Source organism: Gavialis gangeticus, unplaced genomic scaffold (assembly GCF_001723915.1).
Source record: "Gavialis gangeticus isolate Ggan-Ray unplaced genomic scaffold, GavGan_comp1, whole genome shotgun sequence".
Classification (NCBI taxonomy): Eukaryota; Metazoa; Chordata; order Crocodylia; family Gavialidae; genus Gavialis; species Gavialis gangeticus.
In genome coordinates this window covers 85,016,619-85,040,239 of record NW_017729022.1, presented here as the reverse complement: position 1 = coordinate 85,040,239, position 23,621 = coordinate 85,016,619, and the positions used below count along the sequence as shown (strand labels likewise).

The following is a 23,621-nucleotide window of genomic DNA, read 5'->3' as shown; positions in this document are numbered from 1 at the left end:
GAACGTGTGCCCCTAGCCTCCATGGCTCCACTCTCATTTACTGATCATCAATTACAGCTGGCCCCCAGGCTTCCAGCCAGGTGGACTCTTAGCTGCTAGTTACCTGCAAGGTCTTATCCCTCTGCAGGCTGAGCACCTCTTTACACTCTTCTCTCCACTCACAACCAGCTGTAGAATTGAAAACAAGCTAGAGAAGCAAAATTTGTATAAGTTTCCTATTATCTTGCCCTGTCCCATAAGCATCTGCTGTTTCTCCATTTTCCCAAGGATCTCTGAAAGTGGTGACGTGTAGGGGGTGCATGGGAGTACACATGTACCCCCTGAAAGTGCTAGTGCATGCCCTGACAGGCAGTTTTCCCTGCTTAGGTGATGGGCCTGGGGGCAGGCAAGACCACTGGTGCTCCCCCTGAGAGTGCCAGCCTGGGAGTGGGGCAGGCAGGACCACTGGTGCCCCCCCTCCTGAGAGCACTGGCCTGGGAGTGGGAGCACCAGGAGAAGCAAGCCCTGCAGCCAATTGTGCCAACAGGGTGGGGTTCCCCAACAGCCAATCAAACCAACCTGGAAGTGTCAGCACCAATGGCACTTCTGGGTCAGCGCAATTGGCCACAGGGGAATCCACCCCTCCCCCCAGCCTCCCCCTAGTCAGCATGACTGGCCACAGGGGACACTCCTCCCAGTTGCTGACTGGCCACTAGTGGGGCAAGTGTCCCCCCCCAGACTCAGGACTCACCAGTTGCCCATGATCTCTGATAGGATTCCTTTTGGTGACAGCTACTGTTGTACTTAGTCCTGGGGGTGATGTGTAGGGGGTGCACGTGGGTGGCGGGATCTGCAGGCAGTCCACGATCGCCGCTGGCCACTGCCAACACTGCTGGTGGCACCTGAGGGTAGTCCCTGCCCCCTAGTCAGCACTCGCCACCCTCCTCTCTGCCGCCGACAGTGCTGGAGGCATCTGCAGGAGCTCCCAGCTTACCACCACTGGGCTCCCACCACGGTGCTCCTGCTGCCACCAGCGCAGCCATGCCCCCCTGAACCGCCAGGGGCACAGGCTGGTCAAGCTTAGTCCTTACAAAATGCTTCTCTTCTGTCAAATGGTTGCAGCAGCTCCAGAAATTCTGAAGGTAGTTTTGATAAACCTTGCCATGAGCAAGTGCTATAGGCATTTAAGACCAGAGCAGAATTAACAATGGATTCATTTTTAATTAAAATAAAATTACCTGTGTATTGGCTGCTTCCTTGTGAAAACAGGTTTGCCATGCTAGGTCTAGCTACTGCTCTGTCAATTCTGTTATCTTTCACTGTCACTTCTCAATACCTGAAGCTTCAGGAAAATCTCATAACCAGAGAAACACTGATATTCAGCAAGGGTGCAAGACTTTTAAAATTTCTTTCTTGTCTCCTGAGATGATAAACTTATGCTTTGAAGTCTGAAAACACATGATCTTAAGGTTCCATAACTATATATGCCATAACATTATTCAGTCCTTTTTAAAATCCAGATGTTGTCTTTGATTTTTGGTTCTTTTGGTTCTTATGGAAGCGAATTCTATATGTTTATCTCATATTTTGTTATAATCTCATACAGAAGGAGTCTAAACATGGGCAAACTGGTTTTGATCCTATAACATTTACTGGGTAGACTGGCTAGCTGGCCACTAATTGCATTTTAAGTTGTTCGTGTTGATGCTTGAAGGTTTTACTGATGCATGAGAGTAACAACAGTTACATGCATACATGCCACTAGAGGCTGCCATACACCTCACTAATGGTTAGGTATAGCAATTAAGAACGCAAATTTGTATTCAGAAAGTGCTGGTGTTTGGAGGCTGTCAGCATAGCCTACACATTGCCAGTGTTCTCCAGGCAAACTCTATGGAGGAGACGCTGTTTCCCCTGGCGCCCGCTGGCATAACAAGGAGTAATGGGCACAAGTTGATGGAGAGGTGGTATAGATTGGACATCCGCAAGAACTACTTCACAGTTAGGGCGGCTAGGAGCTGGAACCAACTTCCAAGGGAAGTGGTGCTGGCCCCTACCCTGGGGGTCTTTAAGAAGAAGCTGGATGCCTACCTGGCTGGACTCATTTGAGTCCCGTTTCTTGTTTTTGGGGTTTTTGTTGTTCTCCCGCCCTGGTGGGGGGTCGGGCTAGAAGATCTACTAGGTCCCTTCCGACCCTTAATCTATGAATCTATGAATCTATGGAGTATCTTGGCTGACTTCATCCATCATAGCCTCTTTGATATGGTCTTCATTTCTTGCAAAGGAGTGCTTTGAAAATGAACAAAGATATCATAGTTTAATAGTTCTTGCAACTATTCAGAGCAATAGTGTTCCATCAAAATTATTTGTGTATAAGCTGAAACAGCGCTTACCTGCTGTGGCATCTGGGCTCCTATGCAGACATAGGTTACCTTAGTTGCTATCAGAATGTAATACTGGACATACTGTGGAAGACAGGTTATGTTTCTTTCTAGTGGCTTTGCAGACCTTCAGAGTGAATCTAAATCTAAATTGCAGCTAGAAAAGAGAATCATTCTATACTGAAAACACCAACAAGCTCCAACATTACTCAAGTAAGAGTTAGGTAGGCTAAGGTCATAGCTGCAGTGAACAACCATTGCTAATGACACTCCAGTGCCAGTCTGCCTGCTTTGTGCACATCAGATTTCAGATGAAGAAACCCTGATGTCACAATGGTTTGGTGTCTGTGAGAAACTTCAGGAGCCACAGGCTCAGAAAAATGTTAACTTCAACCTTGATGCTATGCTAACCAGAAGCCAGGCAGCTGGAATTAATATTATTTAAAAACTGCAAATGATTTTGGGCAGACAGCATGGCCTGGAAGAAGTTTTCTGTTTATTTATTTATGTATTCCTAGATCAGGTCAAAGTGAATACCCTGCATCAGAGGCATTAAAGATATGACTCACAGGCCAGATCCACCCTCCGGAACCCTGTCATCCAGCCTACTATGCCACCCATGGGTCTTGAACTGGATCTGTATAACACAGGTAGAATGTGCCAAAGGGGCACTATCCACAGCTGGCCAGCCCTGAATGCTGGGGCTAGTCTGTGGGTCCAATACAGCCCATTGTGACTCATCCAGCCTGTATGTTGGCCCCACACCACTCATCTCACCCACTAGGCCTGACAAGTTGACACCCCTGCCCTACACTGAGATTTAAGTGCTTGTTCTATGTTTGTTTTATGTGGGTTGCAGACTGCTCTGGCCCTTGTGGAGTGATTGGCTGACTTGTTGCTCTCTATTCACTGTCCCAAGTGTACTACCCAAATGTTGACAACAGCACAAGGGAGCAAAATAAGCAGAGGACTGTAAATTGATATTTACATCATAAGACAAACACTTTGCATGTTACTATCTGTTCTGACAATGAGAGTTGATTTGTTCTTACAACATATGTATATAAGGTAAACAAAATCCTTGTGACCTGTTGTTTCCTGCCTTGTGAACTGCTCGTTTGAGGCAAGGGTTGTCTCTTACATGTGCACATATGCATTTTCATATGCATGTGTACACAAACACAATGCCTAGAACAATGGGGATCCTATCTCAGTCAGTGCTTAAACATGCGACAGAAATAACTGCTCGCAAGAAATGTGCTGGTTTGATCTTTAAGCCCTTTTGTAAATAAAATTCCTATAGGCACTTCATGATTCTCCAACACTTTGATGCATAGTGGGTGTTTCTACACGTGCAATGAATTCACCTGAATTTTCTGCGCAGAAAATTCAGGTGCATTAAACTGTGCCCCTGCCTGCATCTGAACATGTGTCCATCGTGAACAAATTTGCTCCCAGCAGGAGCAGTTCAGTTTAGGACTGCTCCTGCCCTGCTCTGCTCCCCTGCAGAAGCCTGGGGGAGCTCCAGGCCCCCCTGGGTGCTAGCCCCACCCAGGCTGGCAGGGGGCACATCCCCATCTCCATGTGGCTGGCAGGCAGCTGCCCAGTAGCCAAGACAGTTCTTCCCAACCTGTGGAGATCAGGACAGGTCCCAATTTCCATGTGGCCAGCAGGCAGCATCCTGCCCAGCTAGGACATCTCTCCATGCCCCCTGTGGCTCCCTGCTGCCTAGGTTGACCAGGAGCAATTTGCTCCCAGTCAGCATCTACACATGTGCTTCAGCGCATTAATATAATACGCAGATTTCTAGTACCTGTATCTACAGGTACTAGAAAACAGCACATTACACTAATTTATAGTACAATGTAGATGGTGATGCTTTACTGCAAATTAATGAATGACATATATTGTTTTTGCCTTGGCAAGATTAAAATATAAAACTTGTTGGGTGCGTCTAACATGAGATGCTTTACTGCACATTAATCTAATAAGCAGTAAAGCATCTCATGTTAGACGCATCCAATATGTTTTATATTTTACTCTTTCCAAGGCAAAAATAATACATTATAATAGGCAGGAAGGTGGGGCAGGGGAATCTTTTTGAAAAGCTCCTCTCTGATAAAGACACTGTCAAATGCTGAAAGATGGAGGAGTTGGTGTCCATTATGAAAGCTGGTAAGGGACTTAAGTAATAACAGATTTGGAGGCAACTTGGAAAAAACGGAAGTGATGTGAATTGTGATCAAAGATTCATGGGAGATGCTGCCAATGGCTTTTCCCAATTCCTTTTTGAGAACCATTTACAAGCAACCAGCTTCATTGTTAACCGTTCTGAGAAACACCTTTGGTGCATTGTTGATTTATTCAGGAGTAAAGTTTAAGCTACTTCAAAGCTGTAATCTGATATGGAAAGTCTTGTGAACACTTCCCTGTACTCTTTCATTTTTAATCTATCATAATGTTTTTAGTAATAATTGATGGTTGGGAAAAATATTTCATATGTTTTCATTAATATTTATGGAAAAATATTGGATATTTTATTACAGGTTTTTTCATAGCTCAAAAACTATTGTGTATATATGAAATGTTATCAAAGGACCAGTTTAATCTCAAGACATGTTGAATCTGATCACCATCAAATTACAATGTGAAGGCTTTCATGTGATAAAGGGCAGTTCTGTTTTCAAAATTAAAGAAAAATATCCCTGTAATGTTGTAGACTCTGACTTAGATTACTGGCAAAACTGTGACTTTCTATAAATTCAAAATGAAATAGGAGAACCTGAAATATAAATTTTTTTAATTCTATTTCAAATATTTTGTATGGCCCCAACTGTGATGAATCACATCTGCAGGAATGTGCTGTACAAAATATTTTGGCCCAAATGTTCAAAAGTAGCTACTAATTATATCTGCCTAAGGTCTGATGTCCAGAATTGCAGAACACCTGTCCTTTTATATCTACAGTCAATGCACTGAACTAGTGCTCATAGCCTCTGAAAATATTATTTAAAATAAAAAATGATGTGTATTATCCTTATTTGTGTAACATTTTTATAATATTTGTAACTGGAACATGACCACCAGGATCTGGGGGAACGTTTGTTCACCAGAGCGCCCCAAGGGATGACGAAGTCGAACGGTCATAAACTACTACAAAACCGTTTCAGGCTGGACATAAGGAAGAATTTCTTTACTGTCTGAGCCCCCAAAGTCTGGAACAGCCTGCCATCGGAGATGGTTCAAGCACCTACACTGAACACCTTCAAGAGCAAATTGAATGTTTATCTTGCTGGGATCCTATGACCCCAACTGACTTCCTGCCCTTTGGGTGGGGGGCTGGACTTGATGATCTTCCGAGGTCCCTTCCAGCCCTAATGTCTATGAAATCTATGAAATCTATGAGCTTTGTAGCTGGGGTCAAAGCCCCACTGGGTTTAAGACTTTGTACAAACATGTCAAGAAATATTCCTTGTCCCAGCACATTTACAAACCAAATAAACAAAACAAAGGAAAGGGAAACTAAAAAGATTAAGTGATTTGTCCATGGTTGTAAAGCATGTCACTTGGTGACCTGGGACTAGAACTCATGTCTCCTGACCTCTGCCATCTTCCTTGTGCTCTCCCTTACTAATAGCTCTTAAAATGTATGTAGTATATACATATTGTGCATACATACATACATAGTACATATATGTTCAATGATTTCTTCAGCCATTTACTAAGTAATCCTCACAAGAATCAGGGCAAGGAGGTGGGTGAGTAAAATTGAGATAGAAAGGAAACAGAATCAAATTATAATTGTCACCTGCATGCTATGCAAGTGGCGAAAGGGTTTTGTATTGTTCTTTTCCTTTGTTCGTAGAACATTCAGCCTAGAACAACCCTGATTTGGTTTATATACATCTCATAACCCAGTAAAATCCCACCTTATTACTGCACTGAGGAGGAAGGAGGAGATATTTATTGGGTGTGCTCTGAATAGGGTTGTTGCATCATGCTTTGAATATGAAGCAGGATTTGGCAGTCCAATCTGCATGTGAACTGTGCAAAGTATCTTTGACTTTGGAGATTAACAGAGTAAGTAGCATAGTTTCTTTAGTCACTTGGTGCTGGTGCCAGTTGTGGTGGCTCTCCATGTGACCTTGAAAGAACTGTTACAGTTCAGCCACTTTCACGTGGGACACTTTAATCCCTTTTAAAATTCTGTTTTCCTTCCATCTAATCAAGATCTTTTGAGTCATATAGACATGAAATGGAAAAGATTAAGTTTAGCCTTTGGGTGATTGTTAGATAAGGACAAAGTCTGCTGTCTTTTCTGGCATCTTTCTTACAGTAGGTAGAAAAGCTGTGATTTATCTACAAATCAAATATCTGGTTTCACTGAATAGTTATTTTTCTCTTGCACCAATGGTGAGGAAATGCTTCACTGCTTCTCAGTTTCTGTGTACTCTGCTCTCCCTTGGCATCTCCCACTCACTGTTTGCCCTGGGTGTCTTCCTGCTGCTCAGAATGATATAGATGCAGTGGGTTGAAAAATGCTGCTAGCAAGAATATGCCTGTTTTATCTCAGAGTATTTAGGCAAATCTAAATTTAGAGTAGAATTTTTAAAAAGCAACGGCCAAAGGCATTAATTAATACAGCTTCTATATGGCTGTTTATATAAACAGCAGGGAAAATCATGCAGTTTGCAGATGAAGAGATATGGAACCAGATATTTACTGAGCAATGGGACAGAAACTAGAGATCAAAATGGACATGTTGGCCCTCATTTCTCTCTGGACCTGGTTAACCCCAGGTGATGTTCTGTGGACCAGTCAGTCACATAATTATCCATTAAGAATATTTGTTGTATTTTTTTCTTAAGCATCCCAGATCACTTTAAATTGGTAACAAGATAGTGGATTCAGTATGGAAATTCCTCTGTGCCAGTAAAGTTACACTGGGATAAAGTTGTTCTGTTCTTCATAAGTGTAAGCAGAAGCACAGCTGTTTGCTATTTTTTTGTGTTAAAAGAACTTTTGTGATGATGGCAACTTGTGTGTGTCTGCTAAACAGTTATATCAAGGTTGTTCTTTGAACACTGTAGCTCATAGGCCCCATCTCAGTTGGCTAAAGAAATTTTGCTTTAAGACAACATAGCTTCTACAGCATCTTCCATCCAGGTCTTTCAAAATGCCTTGCAGTCATTAGGCAATTTAACCCCACAACTTACCTGCCAAGCTGGAAAGTATCTTGCTTCCTGCTCCACAGGCCGAACTGAGGCATGAAGTGCTTGGAGTCACATGGACAGTCAATGGAAGAGCCAAAAGCTGACCAAGATTTCCTACATCTTCCTGGGGTTCAACCATCAAGCTGTGCTCCCATTCCTGGAACAATTAGCATCATATTGCACCCAGATGCACTAGGGTTATGCTGCTATTTTAGACAGGGCTCAGGACCACTTAACCACAGTGTCATAAAAAACCTGCTCAGGAAAGACTGATGGTTTAATACAGCTTGCTGGCATGTTTCTAAAGCAGAATCCTTGGACAGAGCTTAAAGGGACATTGTCAAGTAGCTTTCACACCTTGATATTCATCTGATTAGACCTACTGGGAGATAGGTTGAATGACAGAGAGTTGATTATGATCTTAACAGCATTGTAATGTCTCTCCTGTTACCTATTCAAACACTGGCTCTCATGCTGGTAGTTTTCATCATTCTTTAAGGAGAAAAATAGTCACTCAAAGACAGAATAAACTAAAATGGAAATATTTTCAATTGCTGGTCAGAGCCTGAACATTTGAAGCAAAAATAGAATTAAAAGTTTCTTAGGGTCCCATTACATGGTAATTTGGGGTGGCTCCTGGAGCTCTTAACACCTGTACTATCTGCACATTAATACCTGAAACTACTTTTACGCATTCATTAGGCAGATCAAAGTTACACCAGTCCAGGGCAGGATTATCTCTGATCTGCACTACCCAGCTCATGTTGCACTAAGATGGGGCAGGCAATTATTTGGGCTGGAGGGCCACTTAGAGAGTTTTGGTGAGCTGTCACAGGTCAGCTCAGCATCCCGCCCTGCCATCTGCTCACCAAAGCTCACCAAAATTCCCTAAGTGGTTCTTCCCCAGGGCCTGAAGCTACATTGTGTGGGGACATGCTCTGCCAAGAGGATGGAATGAGGCTGCAGGCTGGTGGGGAGCAGCTTCCCCGGGCAGGATGAGCAGGTGGTGCCAGGGTCTGGGGCATGACCATGATCCACTCCCAGCACCCCTCCGGCCTGTAGAACCAGCGCCCATTGCAGGGACATGCAGGCAGCTGATCATGGCTTGGCCCCAGGCTCCAGCCCTGCACTGTCACCATCCCAAGATCCTGGCCCCAGCCCTACCCACCCATCCCACTTCTAGATGCTGCTTCCCTCCTGTCCACAGCCCTATCCCATTTGCCCAGTCCTGGTCCAGTCTCCATGAAGACTCTGCCCACCTGGTCTATCCAGCACCCTCGGCTGTGGGTGCGAGGTGGGTGGGCCAGGGGCCACATTTTGCCTACCCCTGCACTAAGGCATAGCCACTGTAGGTATACCTTAGTGTAAACATCACACCTGCTCCCCTTTCCCCATTGGCCCAGATCAGGCCGAATTTTGTGCCCCCACCCAGCTCTCCCTAGCACCCCATATCCCCACTCACTGTCCCCCCCACTCTCTCCTCCTCATGCTGTCTGTTCAGGGGAGCAGGCAGGAAAGGGTTAATCTTCCTGCCCTACCACCACCACCACTGCTGCTGCCCTTCTCTGGGCAGGCTCAGCCAGGAGAAGAGCAGCAGCCCAACAGCAGTGGCAGTGGGGGCTGGCCAGGCAAATTAACCCTTCCCTGCCTGTTCCCCTGGGACAAACAGTGTGGGTAGCCATGAGTAAGAGGGCAGTGAGGGGGGAGGAACCCTGAGGGGCAGGGTGGGAGGCCCAGAGGCACGAGGGAACTAGGGGAGCCCTGTGGGACAAGAAGGAAGCCCAGAATGGGAGTGTGGATTCTCACCTTTCAGTGCTCCAGGCCCTTGCTGACCTGAAATTGTGACTGCTCCAAACCAATCGATCAACATTTGTGCAGCCCACAGTGTAAGGTGTAACAAGGCCCTTGTTAATCCTATACAACACAGCTATCTTAGGTTTGGGCTCATGATGGAATAAAGGCCACCCTTTTGCGGTATCAACTGACAAGTTCCTGATGTGTCCAGCAAAAGAAGCAGGCCCACTCTGACTTCACCCCTTCACCCATTTATCCTGTGTTATCCTTAAAGAAGCCACCCCATGTAGAGCTCACTGCTACAGCATTTAGCTGCCATTCAAAATATTAGGACTGGTACAAAGTATAACAACCAAGGGCACATCCTGTGGGAACAGTAAAGATACTAGAAGACCAGGTTAGATTTTAAAATCAGGAACTCAGTTCCCCTCTCCACCCCTTCCGTGGGCTGTTCCCTACCAAGGAGAGCTGAGGGGACATTTTTTAGGACACTTAGAACCAGACTAGAAAAAACACAAAGGTATGGTAACTAAGAGCCCTTTATTGACAAGAAGTGTTCTAATGGTCTTTTCCATTTATTCTACTTCATTATACCATTCATCATTAAGACCTCTTGACACCCCACCCTCCAGTCTCCTGTCCATATCCACTCTTCTCCAGCCTCACTTGTCTTTTCCTTTCCTTTATCCTCAAACATTCATTGGGGTCCTCTCCCTCAGCCTTCCCAGCTGTTGTGATACCTGATTCTCCAAGTACTTACGAGAAGAAAATGCACCATAATAAAGAACAGTTCCATGCTGGCAGACCCAGTGACCAAGGAAGCCATCCCATGGCCAGTCTCATTCCTAAGAAACTTTTCCTGATATTGAATTTAGTTTTTCCCTTTAAACTCATCCCTTTCTCCCTATTTATATCCCACCTCAACATCATATAATTCTGTGTTCTGATATTTGTAGAATATGATTGTGGCAGTCTGCAGCCAAGCTATGCTTATTTAACAATCTTCCCTCATACATTACTTCATCACTCTGATAATATTGTTTCTTTCTCTGGCCTCCTCCTTATCTTTTTGGTAACAAGATGCCCAGAACTGAATTCTGTATCCCAGGTCCACTCATCCAAGGGCTATACAGAGAACAGGTATCTCTTCTCTGCTTGTTGACAAAATACCTTTACAAATGCAGCTCAGAATAGCACTGGTCCATTTTATTGTCCTGTTACATAGAAATGCATTTATAATTTGCTGTCTACTCTCACCCCTAAATCTCTTGCAGCCTCCACAGGTTTCTCCATTCCATTTTCAGTTTTTTCCAGATGTTTTTTCACCAGTTGCACAGACTTGGTCTTCAAAAGTTTTCTACTTTGCATCTGATTCTGTTGATTTCCTTCCTGCATTCCAAAGGCCCCCACACTGCAGTGACCAAACACTGAAGAAATAACTATACATGCACTGGCCAAATTAAACTTTCTCCAAGTACTGTGATTATTTTTCAGTTCTCAATAGTATTCTCAGTGAATCTTTGAATGTAATTACCTGGCTGTAATTATCTCTTTCTTTCAGTGTTCCAGACAGGGTTCAAAACACACAACAGTTGTTTTATCCCAACGATTTTCAATTGGGGTGACACGAGAGCCTTTCAGGGGTACTGTCACCACAGCCATGTGGAACTGCCCCATGCCCGTCATGCACAGCCAGACTGAGAAGGGCTGTGTCATGAATGTGGGTTCCTGCCTGCATTAGGGTTACCTGATGAAGCAGGCAGGAGACAGCACTCTTGCTGCAACCCTTTGTGGTCCAGTCCTGCTGGGGGAACTTTCCCATGTGCCTCTGTTTCCAAGATGAGCAGGTCTGCCGGAAGAGCAGCCACTTCCAACTGCATTAAAGTTATCTGATAAATGCATGCACTTCTACTATAGCCATTTCCTGATCTGGCTGTGCATGAGGCATGCGGAAGCACCTTTACCTGGCTTTGGCAGCAGTAACCAGACCCAGGCTGAGAACCATGGATATGGCCATCTGGGTTGTTTCCTGCATTGAGCTATTGAACTCTATTATTAATAATTACTCACATTTACAGATGACTAATTAGCTGGCAGTCTTGGTTCTTCTTTCACAGCAATTTATGCTTGTTGTCCTTTTTCCTTCCCCTTCTTACTTTTATCTCCAGAGCTTAGATATTATCATAGATCATTCATTCTTTGTGCCATAGACTGTGTTAAGCTGACAAATTTAACAGTTCCTGGCCAGTGGGGCTCCAGGTCTGATCATCACTGAACTCTGTGATAATTATATTAATCAAGTATCCTAACACAAGACTGTAATTGAGCTCAGAGACAAGTCCAGCTGCCCTATTCACGTTACTCTTTATACCTGGGTAGCCTTTGTGACTTAATAGGGTTGCATGCATAGGCATAAGGGAAAGCAGGATTTCGTTCATAGGCGACTCATAAGGGAGGTACGGGGGGGGCACGTGTCCCCCTGAGATTGGCCACTGATGCTGCTCCTGCCAGCTTCTGCAGGTGGTCGCCACTCGCCATTCGCCCCCCACCCCCACTGCCACTGGTGTCTGCAGGCAGTCTCCGCTCGCCACCGCTGATGTCTGCAGGTGGCCCCTGCTTGCTGCTCGCCGCCCCCCACCCTGCCACCGGCAGCATCTGCACCAGTGCTGCTTGCTACCAATGCTGCTGCCTACAAATTGTGGCCCCCCACTCAGTCTTGGGAAGCACCAGTCATTCATGTTATTGTTCACTATATTTAGTACCTGCAAGACAAAGTTGGGAGAGGATGAGATATAAAAGCAAATCAACAGTTTGTTGTGAAATGATCAAAGGCAGAATGGAGAAGACATTATGACAATCTGAAAGCACTCACCACATGAAAGAGAGAAGTGCTGCTCAGCAGGAATCAAAGGTCAGGAGGCATTTTTTTTAAAGGCGCAATGCTGTTCCTTTAAAACAAGCTTGGAGGGAGCTTGTTCTGACCTCTGATTGGACAAACTGAGGCCTGTCTTCAGAAATCAGAGTAATCCTGGGTGATTTTATCCCACTCCACTTCTCTAAATCTGCTGCTGTTACTGCTCTGCAAAGGGATTAAAGGGCTCGCAGTGGATTATGTAGGGGCTGCGGCTGCTGCAGAGCTCCCTCAAGTATTTTCCATTTCTGCAGGACGCAAACTGGACTGAACCCAGTGGTCACCCTGGCAGCCATGGGAGGCCTCTTCTGAACCTGCCCTCCAAATACCCCTAGAGAATTCATCTGCTGCAGCTGGGTGGAGCTCTGCTGTCCTATTGCAGCTACCCTCTCCTTGGAGGGGGACAGTGAGGAGGGACAGCACTGAGAGGTGGCTGCATGTGGCCTGAGAGGTCCCCACAACTCTGCTTTTCAGCCTGACCCCTGACCCCCAGCAGGACGCCATGCTGCGGCCTGCCTGGACAGTGCTGGGACCTTCCTAGGGTGGCAAACCTGGCTGGGAATCTATGTTTCTGCATTGGACCTGTTGCTGATGGGTGTTGCATGGAGGATGGTGCCAGGAGTCATCCTGTGGCTTTTTCTCTTGCTTAGCTGTCTCCTGCCCTCCACCATGTCCCAGATGAAGATACCACTAGAAACGTAAGTGTTTCCCTCACACCTCTCTCCACAAACTCTTCTGCCCTCTGTGGCCCAAACTACCCTGCCATGTCTACTGCCTACCTCCACTACTAGTCCCCTTCTGCACCTTGCCCTTCATCATCCCCTTTTCTTGCAGTGCTTTTGTCCTTCCTGTAACAGCATCACTGCCTTGCCTGAAAGAACCACCATCACCCTCACCTTTCACAAAGATAACTCTTGGCTTGAAGACAGTAGAGCTTAACTTGTATGAAAAATCTCTTTTATTTATTTATTCCTTTGGCCCGATTTCATGCTCTAGATCCAAAACCTTTTCAGATCACTGGATCCAGGCTAGAGTGGGAATCAGTCCTACTGGACCTCACAGGAAAAATATTGTTTTCACAATATGCAGTGCAACCTGGTGCTCTTGTTGTCAGACTGTGGTATGTGTATCTCTGAGCATAGGTGAGTTTGGTATTCCCTCACTTCACTTCACAGCCTCTTTCTAAGATTGTGCGTTATCACCCAGTGATGTTTGGGTGCCACTGATGGATAGGGCAAAGGACTGGGTCTCCAGAGACCTCAGTTCAATTTTTGGCTCTGACCCTGGTCTGCTCATGACCTTGAGAAAATTACTTCTTCCTTGTGCCTCACTTTCCCCATTTGTAATAAAAAGGAGAGAGAGGATAATAATACTGTCTTACATTCTTTATGAAGTGCTATATAAAAGCTAAAGACTGCTATGGTATCCAATAGTATCTGTTCCAATTCCTCAGCTCTGCCTGGTGCAGCAGGTAGATTTAGTTTAAAGATACTTGGGACAGCTGGAGGCCAGTGTAGACTCCTTATTTATGCAGCCTTGTAACAGCCCTTAAGGCCATAGCACAGAGCAGGATCTGGAACTCTTATGAGATAAGAGGAATCAGTGAGTGAAGTTGTACCTTGTCAACCATCTTTTTTCCTGTTAGATCAAGATGATCCAGGGCAAGGCGTGTTGTTCTTTTTACTTCTATGTATGTATGCTACTGTGCCCTTACCCCAGGTCCATACAACACTACGCCAAAAGTTTTCCTAGCAGTCACTGACATGTGCAGCATATGTACATGCACACATTTACTTTAGTGTATGGGCAGGCTGATCACTTAATCTCCTTGGGCTTCCTTTCCTTATTGGTAAAATGGAAACAATGGCACTTACCTGCCTTTTTAAAGCACTTTAAAATCTCCAGATGGAAAGCACCATAGCAGTGCAAAATACTATTCACCTTGTATTGTATGCATTGCATTTGGGTGCACATATATACATGAACATATATGAATTTATGTACAGACTTTCCTACCACATGCTTTAGTAGGTACATACAGACATGTATATATTCTATACTTGTGTGCATGTGTGTATGCATGTACTCTGCATGTTGGTATGCATACTCTTCCTTAAAGTCATGTCATGGATAGTTGTCGAAGGGCTGTATTCTACAAAGTGAGTTCCATATTGGCTTTGAATCCTTATTTGGCAGATTGCCATGACACTAACAGGTCTGAATAAATAGAGTTTAAAAAAATCTGACCTTATTAAGCTGATTTAAGCAACTTAAATCCTCTAAGATTAAAAATATAATGGTCATATTGTATGTATATGTTTATATAGGTCGTTTTGTCTGAAGTGGAAGAGATCTGGATATTTCTGCATACCAGAATAGCTTGGCTCAGAGAGCAGAGAACACTGTTGTGCCTGGAAATTTTGTTTCTCAGGACAATGACTTTGGGAGGCAAAAAAATATATTTTCCTATAAGTGTTGAAAAAATCGATATTGTATTGGAGAATGAGTTCTATTAGCTTAACTGGCAGAAGAAAGCTTAGGTTTCTTCCTGAGACTGAAAGGAGTGTTTTGCATGCAAATTCCTTAAGTCTTCTTGTTTCAAAGGGATGTTAACTTGTTTCTGCCCTTCTGTTTGCCATTTACATCTCCATTATGTGTGCCCCATGTCTTCAGTTGTCTGCCTACATTGTCTCCCCTGACTCCCTTATAATGCCCTCCCATGTGTCTTCTCATGGCTCATCCATTCCTTTTGACCATCTATTCATCATCTCCTAGCTACTGAGGCTAGAGTCTGGTTCTCCCTTTCTGTCTCTGTGGTCCTTTCAGTAGCTGCTGCCTTCCCAGAGTGCACGTTGCCCAACCAGAAGTGGCTGGATGTGGGAACATTTTGGTGGCCTGGCTGCAGAAGCAGGCAGATATAGGCATAGCCTAAGACAAAAAAACCTGGTAGGTGATAAAATTGCTTTTGTTGGTAACCGTGCTGCAGTTATCTCTGGAATTCCTATGCTTTGGTTTCTTATCATTGCCTTTTTTCTAGTGAGAATAAGATTTTGAGCTTTGTGGTAAAATTCTTGTCCTAAATTAAAAGTCTTGTATAAGCAAATTGTGAAACTGACTGCTTCAGGTGGCCATTAGATTAAAAGCTGATATTAGGGCAATCAAGCTCTCAGGCTTCAGGGGGCAGAAGTTGATTGTCACAAAAGCCTGGAAAATATTCCCCAACCTTACCTCATTTCAGTGGTGAGCTAGGTATATTGTTTTTACTTTCTGACTTTTCTTCAAACACAGCCAGCCTACTGGGCGTGACAGCACAGCAGTCTGAATTGGAGCAGTAAATGCTGTCTTTAGATCAAACACATATGGTCTGCATTTTTTTCAGATTAAAAACATGGTATGGCTGACAAACGATGCAGAAAGCAATATATTCACTCTAAAAGCCAAAAAAAAATAAATTGCTGATTTCAGAGTAAGAAGAATCTCACCTAGCACTTCAAAGGATGGATACTTGATTCACTGTGCTGTTATACCAGTTACACCCCAGTGCAACTCTATGCCATTTGCTGCTTTACACTGGCATAAAACTGGCAGTGGAGAATTGGTACTCTAGCTTTCATGTGTTCTTAAATCTGAGAGGAACCCACTGAAAATGGTAGGTAAAAATCTGTACTTCATGAATAACTGGTGTGTTCTGAGGAGTGCAGATCGTCTTCTGTAAAGTAGACCCCTCCTAAGTGAACCTTTGTTAAAGGAAGTGAGTGTAGGTGGAACTGCCTAGTGTGATTCATCTAACAGATTTGTGATTAAGTATTCAATTAATTACAACGGCCATCTATTCTAATGAGGGGGGTGTGTGCTCAGTGTGCACATCTCTGCATGGCGTTGCTATTGCCAATTATTTATAGAATGGTATAAATGTTCACGGTGCTTTACAGAGCAGTAAGACATGTGCCAGAATCTGCTTTCACTTCACACCAGTCTCAGTCTGGAAGACCTCCAGGGAAAGCAGCGTTTTATTTTGGATTCACACTGGAGTAACCAAGCTCACAGTCTAGTTCATTGTCCCTTCCCCAAATATCATGGAATCTAAGGGCAAATCCAGATATCCCAATTGCAAGCTTGCTGGGTTCTTTCTCATGCTAGCTAACATCTCAAGTTAGCTAACCCTTGTTAGCATCAACGAATTGTGACTTAGGGTGGAGACAGAAGTAGCAACTGAAACATTTCAAATACCATTTAAACACTTCAAAGGGCCATCTGTACAAATGTACATGCTTTGAAATACTCCAAAAGCAGATGAAGTGCTAAAAAATAACTCTTGAAATTTTCACAAGAGCCAGTAATGTAACAAATAGATGGTGATTGGGACCCCAGGCACTCACTTAAAGGTGAATGGCAGCTGCCACCATTGGAGATGGGCTAGCCCAGCTGCTGCAGCCACCACAACTGGCCCAGCCTCTGTCACCGCTGCTATTGCTCAGAGTCCAGACACTGGCTGTTGACTTGACACACACCAGATCAATGCTCAGAATCTCAATATTGCACTGATAGACAGGAGGGCATGATACAAAATTATATATACACACAGGAACTACACAAACACTCTATGGCACACATGCACATATACTGACACACAACCACACACTTCTGTGGCTGTGTGTTAACACTAGGGGGCGTTTGGGGTAACTTGGGCTTGGGGTCACAGTGCTGGTGTTACTCGGGGTCAAGATGCCGGGGATACTTAGGATCACTTAGTGCCCCAGGGTTACCTGGGGTCACCTGGTACTGGGGTGGAAGCAAGGGGGAAAGCCAGTGTTTTGGAGGTGGCAGAGAGGGAGCAGAGACACAGATAGACAGACAGGCAGAACAGAAGTCAGAGGGGCAGAGAGCAGAGATTGGAGCAGGGCCAGCAGGTCAGTAAGACAAAAATGCAACTCAGGGTTCCAGAATAACAGTTTTATTAAACAGGCAACACACTACACAGCTCCACAAAGTTATTGGGGTTCCCACACACATGTACAAACACTCACACACACAATGGTAGCAGGAAAGGAAAGGCTTAATGGAGGGATTTGAGGTCCAGGTAGGTACAGACAGAGTCCAGGTCTCTTGCTTGGGGGAAGAAGGTAGGTGATAGCTACCTATCCCAGGCTGAGAGTTGATCCTCGATGGCCAGCAGCTCAGAGACAAATGTAATCATTATGCCTTCAGTGTTGTAGATATGCAGGGTGATTTTCATACAGAAGACAAGCTTCTATTGTAGGAGAATAGTGTCATTGGGACATGATGCAACTCACCTTCCTGAGGTATTAACACCACTGGTTTTTCTTTTTTTCCACTGTAGGGTGAAGTCCTGGGCAGACACCTTTGGTGGGGAGTTATATGCCATCTCAACAAAGTATTCGGGCTCTCTCCTATTGCAGAAGGTAGGCAAGACCTGCAAAGGAGCTTTGCAGGTGTCAGATTTCCCTTTTTCTTCAACTATTTCTCTCTGTCCTGGGGACACCAGGGAGAGAGAGAAAACACACATAGGTCTGCACTAACTTTGAAGACCATTTAGGTTTGCTTCCTGATCACTATCCTGTAACCTTCATAGGGCCAGAGGGATGCCACTGCAGTAAATAAGACTGTGTCAAACTTACACCCTATCTTGACAGGTTTCACTGGCTCACTTACCATTTCTGGTTCTAACTATGAAATGCTGTCCTGGTTTTTAACACTCTGCCTAAGTATTGTTTAGTTTTCCTGTCTGACTCTGAATCCACCTCTGCCCCCTTAGGACCATTCACTCCTCTCCTCCATTACTTACTGCATACCCACCTATTCTCCATCTGTTCACTCTGACCTAACACCTGATACTGTCCTCTTGTTTTCTAAGTTATCTCAGTAAGGAGTTCCTGGTTCATGTTTCATCTGTTCTTCTCCCTGTGGGTCCCTTACATCTCTTTAAATCTTGCTTGAAAACTCTCTGTTTCTTGAGTTTCAGAGTAGCTCCTAGAATTATAGAATCAAAGGGCATGTCTACAGGAGACACTTAACTTCACATTAGCATAGTGTACTGCCAAGTAAGCATGTGCACAGTGGTGGTGTGTAGGGTGCATGGGAGTGTATGTGCAGCCCCTGACAGCCAGTGCTCCATGGTTAGGTGACAAGCAGGGGGGGCAGGGGGGCAGGCTGGGGAGCACCGGCTGGGGAGTGGGGGCACCAGAAAAAGTGCCACTGGCACTTCCAGGAGTGCTGCTGATTTCCTCCTCCCCCTACCACAGTTGGCAAGACCAGTTGCTGACTGGCTGCTGGGGGGGCACATGCCTCCCTGACTCAGGAGGCATCAGTAGCCCATGCATGTGCATCTATACATGCACATGCTTACTTTGCAGTATACATCCCTAATCCCCAGTAAATCTGCTACCTGCAAATGCAAGTAGCAAATTTACTCAAGGTTAGTAACAAGCTCCTTAGCCCCCACTAATGCCCCCCTGCCCCAGCAGCAGGGAGATTCCAGCCCCCGCTCCCTAATCACAATTGCAGAGCAGGCACTGGGAGTTTGTTCCCAGCCCCGACTCTGCAGTTGTGGAGAGGGGGCTAGGAACAGGCTGGGAGTTTGTTCTCAGCCCCTGCTTCATGATCACAACCCCCACTCCACAAAGGCTGGGAACAAAGTCTGTGGGAACAAGCTCCCCAGCCCCCACTCCATGACCACAATTAAGAACATGGAGCAGGGGCTGGGAGCCCCCTGGATGGGGACAGTTTCCAGCTCAGCCTAGAGCTGGCTGAAGCATGAGCATCCTGGAGGTAGCTGGAGACTGTCCTGTTTTGGGCAGTCCCGAGCCACCTCCTGGCTTCATGTGCAGACTTCCCTGTGCAGCCCAGGCCTGGCCAGGAACTGTCCTGGTCAGGGGCAGGTCCCAGCCCCTGATCAGGTGATCGAGGCATGGGGCTTGGAAAGACCTGCAGGGGTGGGGTAGGTCCCAACCCCTGTCCTGATCCACCAGCTCATTGCTAGTTGCTAGCTGTACCACCAGCAGATCAGAGCTGGGGGCTGGGTCCTTCCCCTCCCCTGGAGCTCTTTTCAAGGCCCGAGCCCTTATGAGAAAGCCAGGGCCAGGAGCTCCCTGTTGCTAGGGCAAGAAAACATTGTCCCCGCTCCACTCCGGCAGCAGGCAGCCCCCAGGGGCCAGGAAGTGTTCTCTGCCCGCCACTGGGCTAGCACCCAGGGGGAGCCTGGAGCTCCCCACAGGGGTGGCAGAGGCCCATTGCAGGACTGCAGGGAACTGGGTGCAAATCTGCTCCTTAATCACCACATGTGTAGATGAAACCTTTACTCCAGAGTATTTTACACCACAGTAAATTTGGGCCAGAATAAATGCATGTGTAGACATGCCCAGTGAGTTGGAAGGGATATCAAAGGTCATTTAGTTCAACCGCCTACACAAATGCAGGATGTGCTATTTACTATGTTATTCCAAATAAATGCCTTTCTAGCCTCTGTTCCCTGAAGCAATTGTGATGCCAGGTCTTAAAGCAGTTATATAAAACTAACGTAACTCAGAACTAATTAGTGCTTCACCCTGACTAGCTCATCAGACATGGTTCTCTAATCCATAATTCTGCAACTTCAGGACAAGAAATGTAAACTTCACATCCTCCAATTCTTAAGCTTCCCAGGAGCCAAAAACCTTCTGACTGGGAACATTGAGCCAAATTTTTGGCTGAGTTAAGTGCTGCAGCTTCAGTGCCTTCAATGGAATTTTGCCCATTTACAATAGCAGGGACTTTGACCCATTATCTTTGATTCACGAGGTCCATAAACTCCGATAGGATATACTGTAAATTGATTAACATAGCAAAAATACGTCTTAGGTTTTCACTGAAATTAACAGCTTGTTAATAATTTCAAACAATGAGTTTGCTTACTACAAGTTTGAATCTCTAAATTCTGCTTACAGATAGCTAACTTGAAGTCTGTATGTGTGACTTGGGGAAGTGATATACAGGAAACACTTGGTATTCGCGGGTTCAGCATTTGTGGTTTCAAATATTTGCGAATGCCAAACCCACATTTTAAATACACTCAGAAGGCACCAGTCATTCATGAGCACAGTAATCATCGTAATGACCCCAACATCAAGGGGCCTCTCTGCTAGAAAGGAATTGGGGAATAAGAGTATGAAAGTCAGAATAGGGTCCACACTGGATTCCAGTTACACTGTAAAACTGGCTAGTACCAAAGCATGTGTCACACTGACGGCTCTTGTGATAGTAAAAGGTGGTATAGGCAGACTGTCAATCATGGTCAGGAACCTAGGAAGCCAGTACTACCCTCGTCCGGTTGCTCTTAGCTGTAATTCTATTTCCTCTGGCAGCAGTTCAAGGAACAGAGCCATATGTCCAACCTGAGAAGATTGTATATAAGTTAAATGTGTCGTATGCTGGCTGCATGCTGTGGGCAAAATCTGAGTGTGTGGACAGTACCTGGCTAGGCTAAATCACTTTGTAACTATACAGACATCCCCTCTGGACTGAAAAAATGCCAGCACATGCCTGCAGTGGCTCAGTCTAGAAGCCAGGCTGCACTAGAGCAGCCTTCCCTTCCCTTCTACAGTGCTGAGCTGAGGGAGGATGGCCAGGCCTTGGCAAGATGCTGTGATTAGGAAGAGATTCGCTGCCTGCTTGATAACAGAGCATTTATCAGCTCTCTTATCAGCATTTAGTGCCCATGAGAAAACAAAGCCTCACTCATTAGTTCAAGCTCTTCTTAAACAGCTTTTTCCAAAGGAAGGAATGCAGGGACATTACAGCTGAGCTGTTGATTAGCTCCAAAAAGCCCTAGGCAGATACTGTCCTATCTGCCTTACACAGCATTAGCACATACCACATGCTGGCTACAGTCTGTGCTGTGGGAGAGAGCAGGAAGACATCTCTCCTTAAGCTATGAGTGGGGGGAAGGGGGAAGAGCAGCACGGGGAAGCCAGCAGACCCTGCTGTGCCTGCAAGTCTCTACCAAGCTGCAGCCAGAAAGCAGAGGGAGGGGCCAGCTCTGCTGTGGAGCAGAGAACCCTGCCCAGCCCAGAGAGCATGCCCAGATGCTGGGGGCATCTGATTTAACTTAAACCAGTAAGGGGTCTGGGACAGACATTGCATAAACTGGTTTGACCCAAATCAGCTAAGTCTGATACTACATTCAACCAGGTTTATCTCAAACCTGTTTCAGACATTTTCAAACTGATTTATGTGCACTGAATGTCTGTTCTGTTACAAATAGATACTACTTGTAGTAGGTACTACTTGTAGGATTGTAGGTGCTACTATAATATTACTAAGAATGAAGGGAGGGCAGGGTAGCATCTCACAGACTAACCCAGGGAAAACCCTAGAAACATTCATCAAAGAGGCTATATGTGACAAACTTGCAGAAGGCATGATACTGAATGAGAGCCAGCATGGTTTCATAATGGGCAGGTCTTGTCTGACCAACCTCATTTTTTTCTATGACTTGTCACCTGGACAAGAAAAAAAGTGGTTGAGATCATATACCTCAACTTCCAGAAAGCCTTTGACCTGGTATCCCATGAGGTACTGATCAGAAAATTGGAAGATATCAGGCTCAACTGCAGGACCATCAAGTAGATGTGAAACTGGTTGCAGGGTAGGACACAGAGAGTCCAAGTGAATACATCGGTGTTGTCCTGGTGAGATGTGGGCAGCGGCATACCCAAGGGTTTGGTACTTAGCCCAGTACTGTTCAATCTTTTCATCAACACCCTGAATGATGGGATGAAAAGCCCATTGGCCAAGTTCACAGACAACACCAAGAAATGGGGTTGTGCAGACACACCCGCAGATAGGCTGCAGATACAAACAGACCTAGACAGGTTGGCATGTTGGGCAGAACCAAAACCAGCTGAGGTTCAACGTAGAGAAATGCAAAGTGCTGCATCTGGGAAGGAAGAACCCCCAGCACACCTACAGGATGGGCATCGCTAACTTGACCAGCACTGCAAATGAAAGGAATCTGGGGGTAACACTAGATGCCAGCATGAATATGATCTGGCAATGTGACGCAGTAGCTGTTAGGGCTAATAAAACTCTGACATGCATCAATCAACGCATCTCCAGTAAAACCAAATAAGTGATTCTCCCCCTTTACTCAACATTGGTGCAGCTGCAGCTGGAATACTGCATCCAGTTCTGCGCACTGCTCTTCAACAAGGATGTGCTAAAGCTGGGGAGGGTTCAGAGGAGGGCCCCTGTATCATCAGGGACTTGCATGGCAAGCCATATGGGGAGAGGCTGAGAGATCTTGGACTCTTCAGTCTAGAGAAAAGAAGGCTGAGAGAGGACCTGATTGCAGCTTACCACTATATCAGAGGTGTACATCAGGGGCTTGGTGAACAACTGTTCACCAGGGCACCGTGGGGGAAAACTAGAAACAATGGCCACAAACTCCTGGAAGATACTTTCAGGCTGAACATTAGGAAAAATTTCTTCTCAACTAAGGTGTCCAGACTATGGAACAAGCTCCCCCCAGATGTGGTACAATCATCTACCCTAGAGGTTTTCAAGAGAAGACTGGACAGTCACCTAGCTGAGGTCACCTGATCCCAGGTGTCTTTCCTGCTCATGCAGGGGGCTGGACCTGATGAGCCTTCAGGGTCCCTTCCAGCCCTATGATTCTAAGTTTAAACCAGTTTCTGATTACTTAAACTGATTTATGTGTAATGTCTATCCCTAGCCCATGACTCTACTTCCAAGGTATCCCACCCCATACCGGTAAACAAGTTAAGAAGCCGTGACTTGGATGATTACACAGTCCGGTGGGTGGCAAAGTGGCTAGAGGGTTGTACCCAGAGAGTGGTAGTGGATGGGTCGGTATCGACCTGGAAGGGAGTGGGTAGTGGGGTCCCGCAGGGCTCGGTCCTTGGACTGGTACTCTTCAATGTCTTCATCAGTGACTTGGACGAGGGAGTGAAGTGTACTCTGTCCAAGTTTGCAGATGATACAAAACTGTGGGGAGAAGTAGACACACCGGAGGGCAGGGAACACTATAGGCAGACCTGGACAGGTTGGACAAATGGGCAGAAAACAATAGAATGCAATTTAACAAGGAGAAATGCAAAGTGCTGCACCTAGGGAGGAAAAATGTCCAGCACATCTACTGCCTAGCAAATGACTTGCTCAGTAGCACGGAAGCAGAAAGGGATCTTGGAGTCCTAGTGGACTCCAAGATGAACGTGAGTTGCCAGTGTGACTAAGTCATCAGAAAAGCTAACTGCACTTTATCATGCATCAGCAGATGCATGACAAACAGAACCAAGGAGGTGATACTTCCCCTCTATCGGGCGCTGG

General features: G+C 45.5%; 1 protein-coding gene and 1 long non-coding RNA gene across 4 annotated transcripts in view; one reads left to right on the top strand and one right to left on the bottom strand.

Moving 5' to 3' along the window:
• LOC109296231 overlaps window positions 1–3,782 on the bottom strand; it is a 13,558-nt gene extending 9,776 nt beyond the window's left edge. For both annotated transcript variants that reach the window (XR_002096927.1, XR_002096928.1), the window contains exon 1: window positions 2,373–3,782. This is a non-coding gene — a long non-coding RNA (uncharacterized LOC109296231). The remainder of the gene's footprint in view (window positions 1–2,372) is intronic.
• An 8,548-nt stretch (window positions 3,783–12,330) lies between these two features.
• The window catches only part of CACNA2D4 (calcium voltage-gated channel auxiliary subunit alpha2delta 4), a 218,964-nt gene continuing 207,673 nt past the window's right edge, over window positions 12,331–23,621 (top strand). The window contains exons 1-2 of one of the 2 annotated variants that reach the window (XM_019515536.1): window positions 12,331–12,976; window positions 17,620–17,701. In XM_019515536.1, the coding sequence (XP_019371081.1) occupies window positions 12,870–12,976; window positions 17,620–17,701 (189 nt within the window). In that variant the 5' untranslated portion in view covers window positions 12,331–12,869. The remainder of the gene's footprint in view (window positions 12,977–17,619; window positions 17,702–23,621) is intronic. The other variant, XM_019515537.1, reaches the window with a different exon arrangement.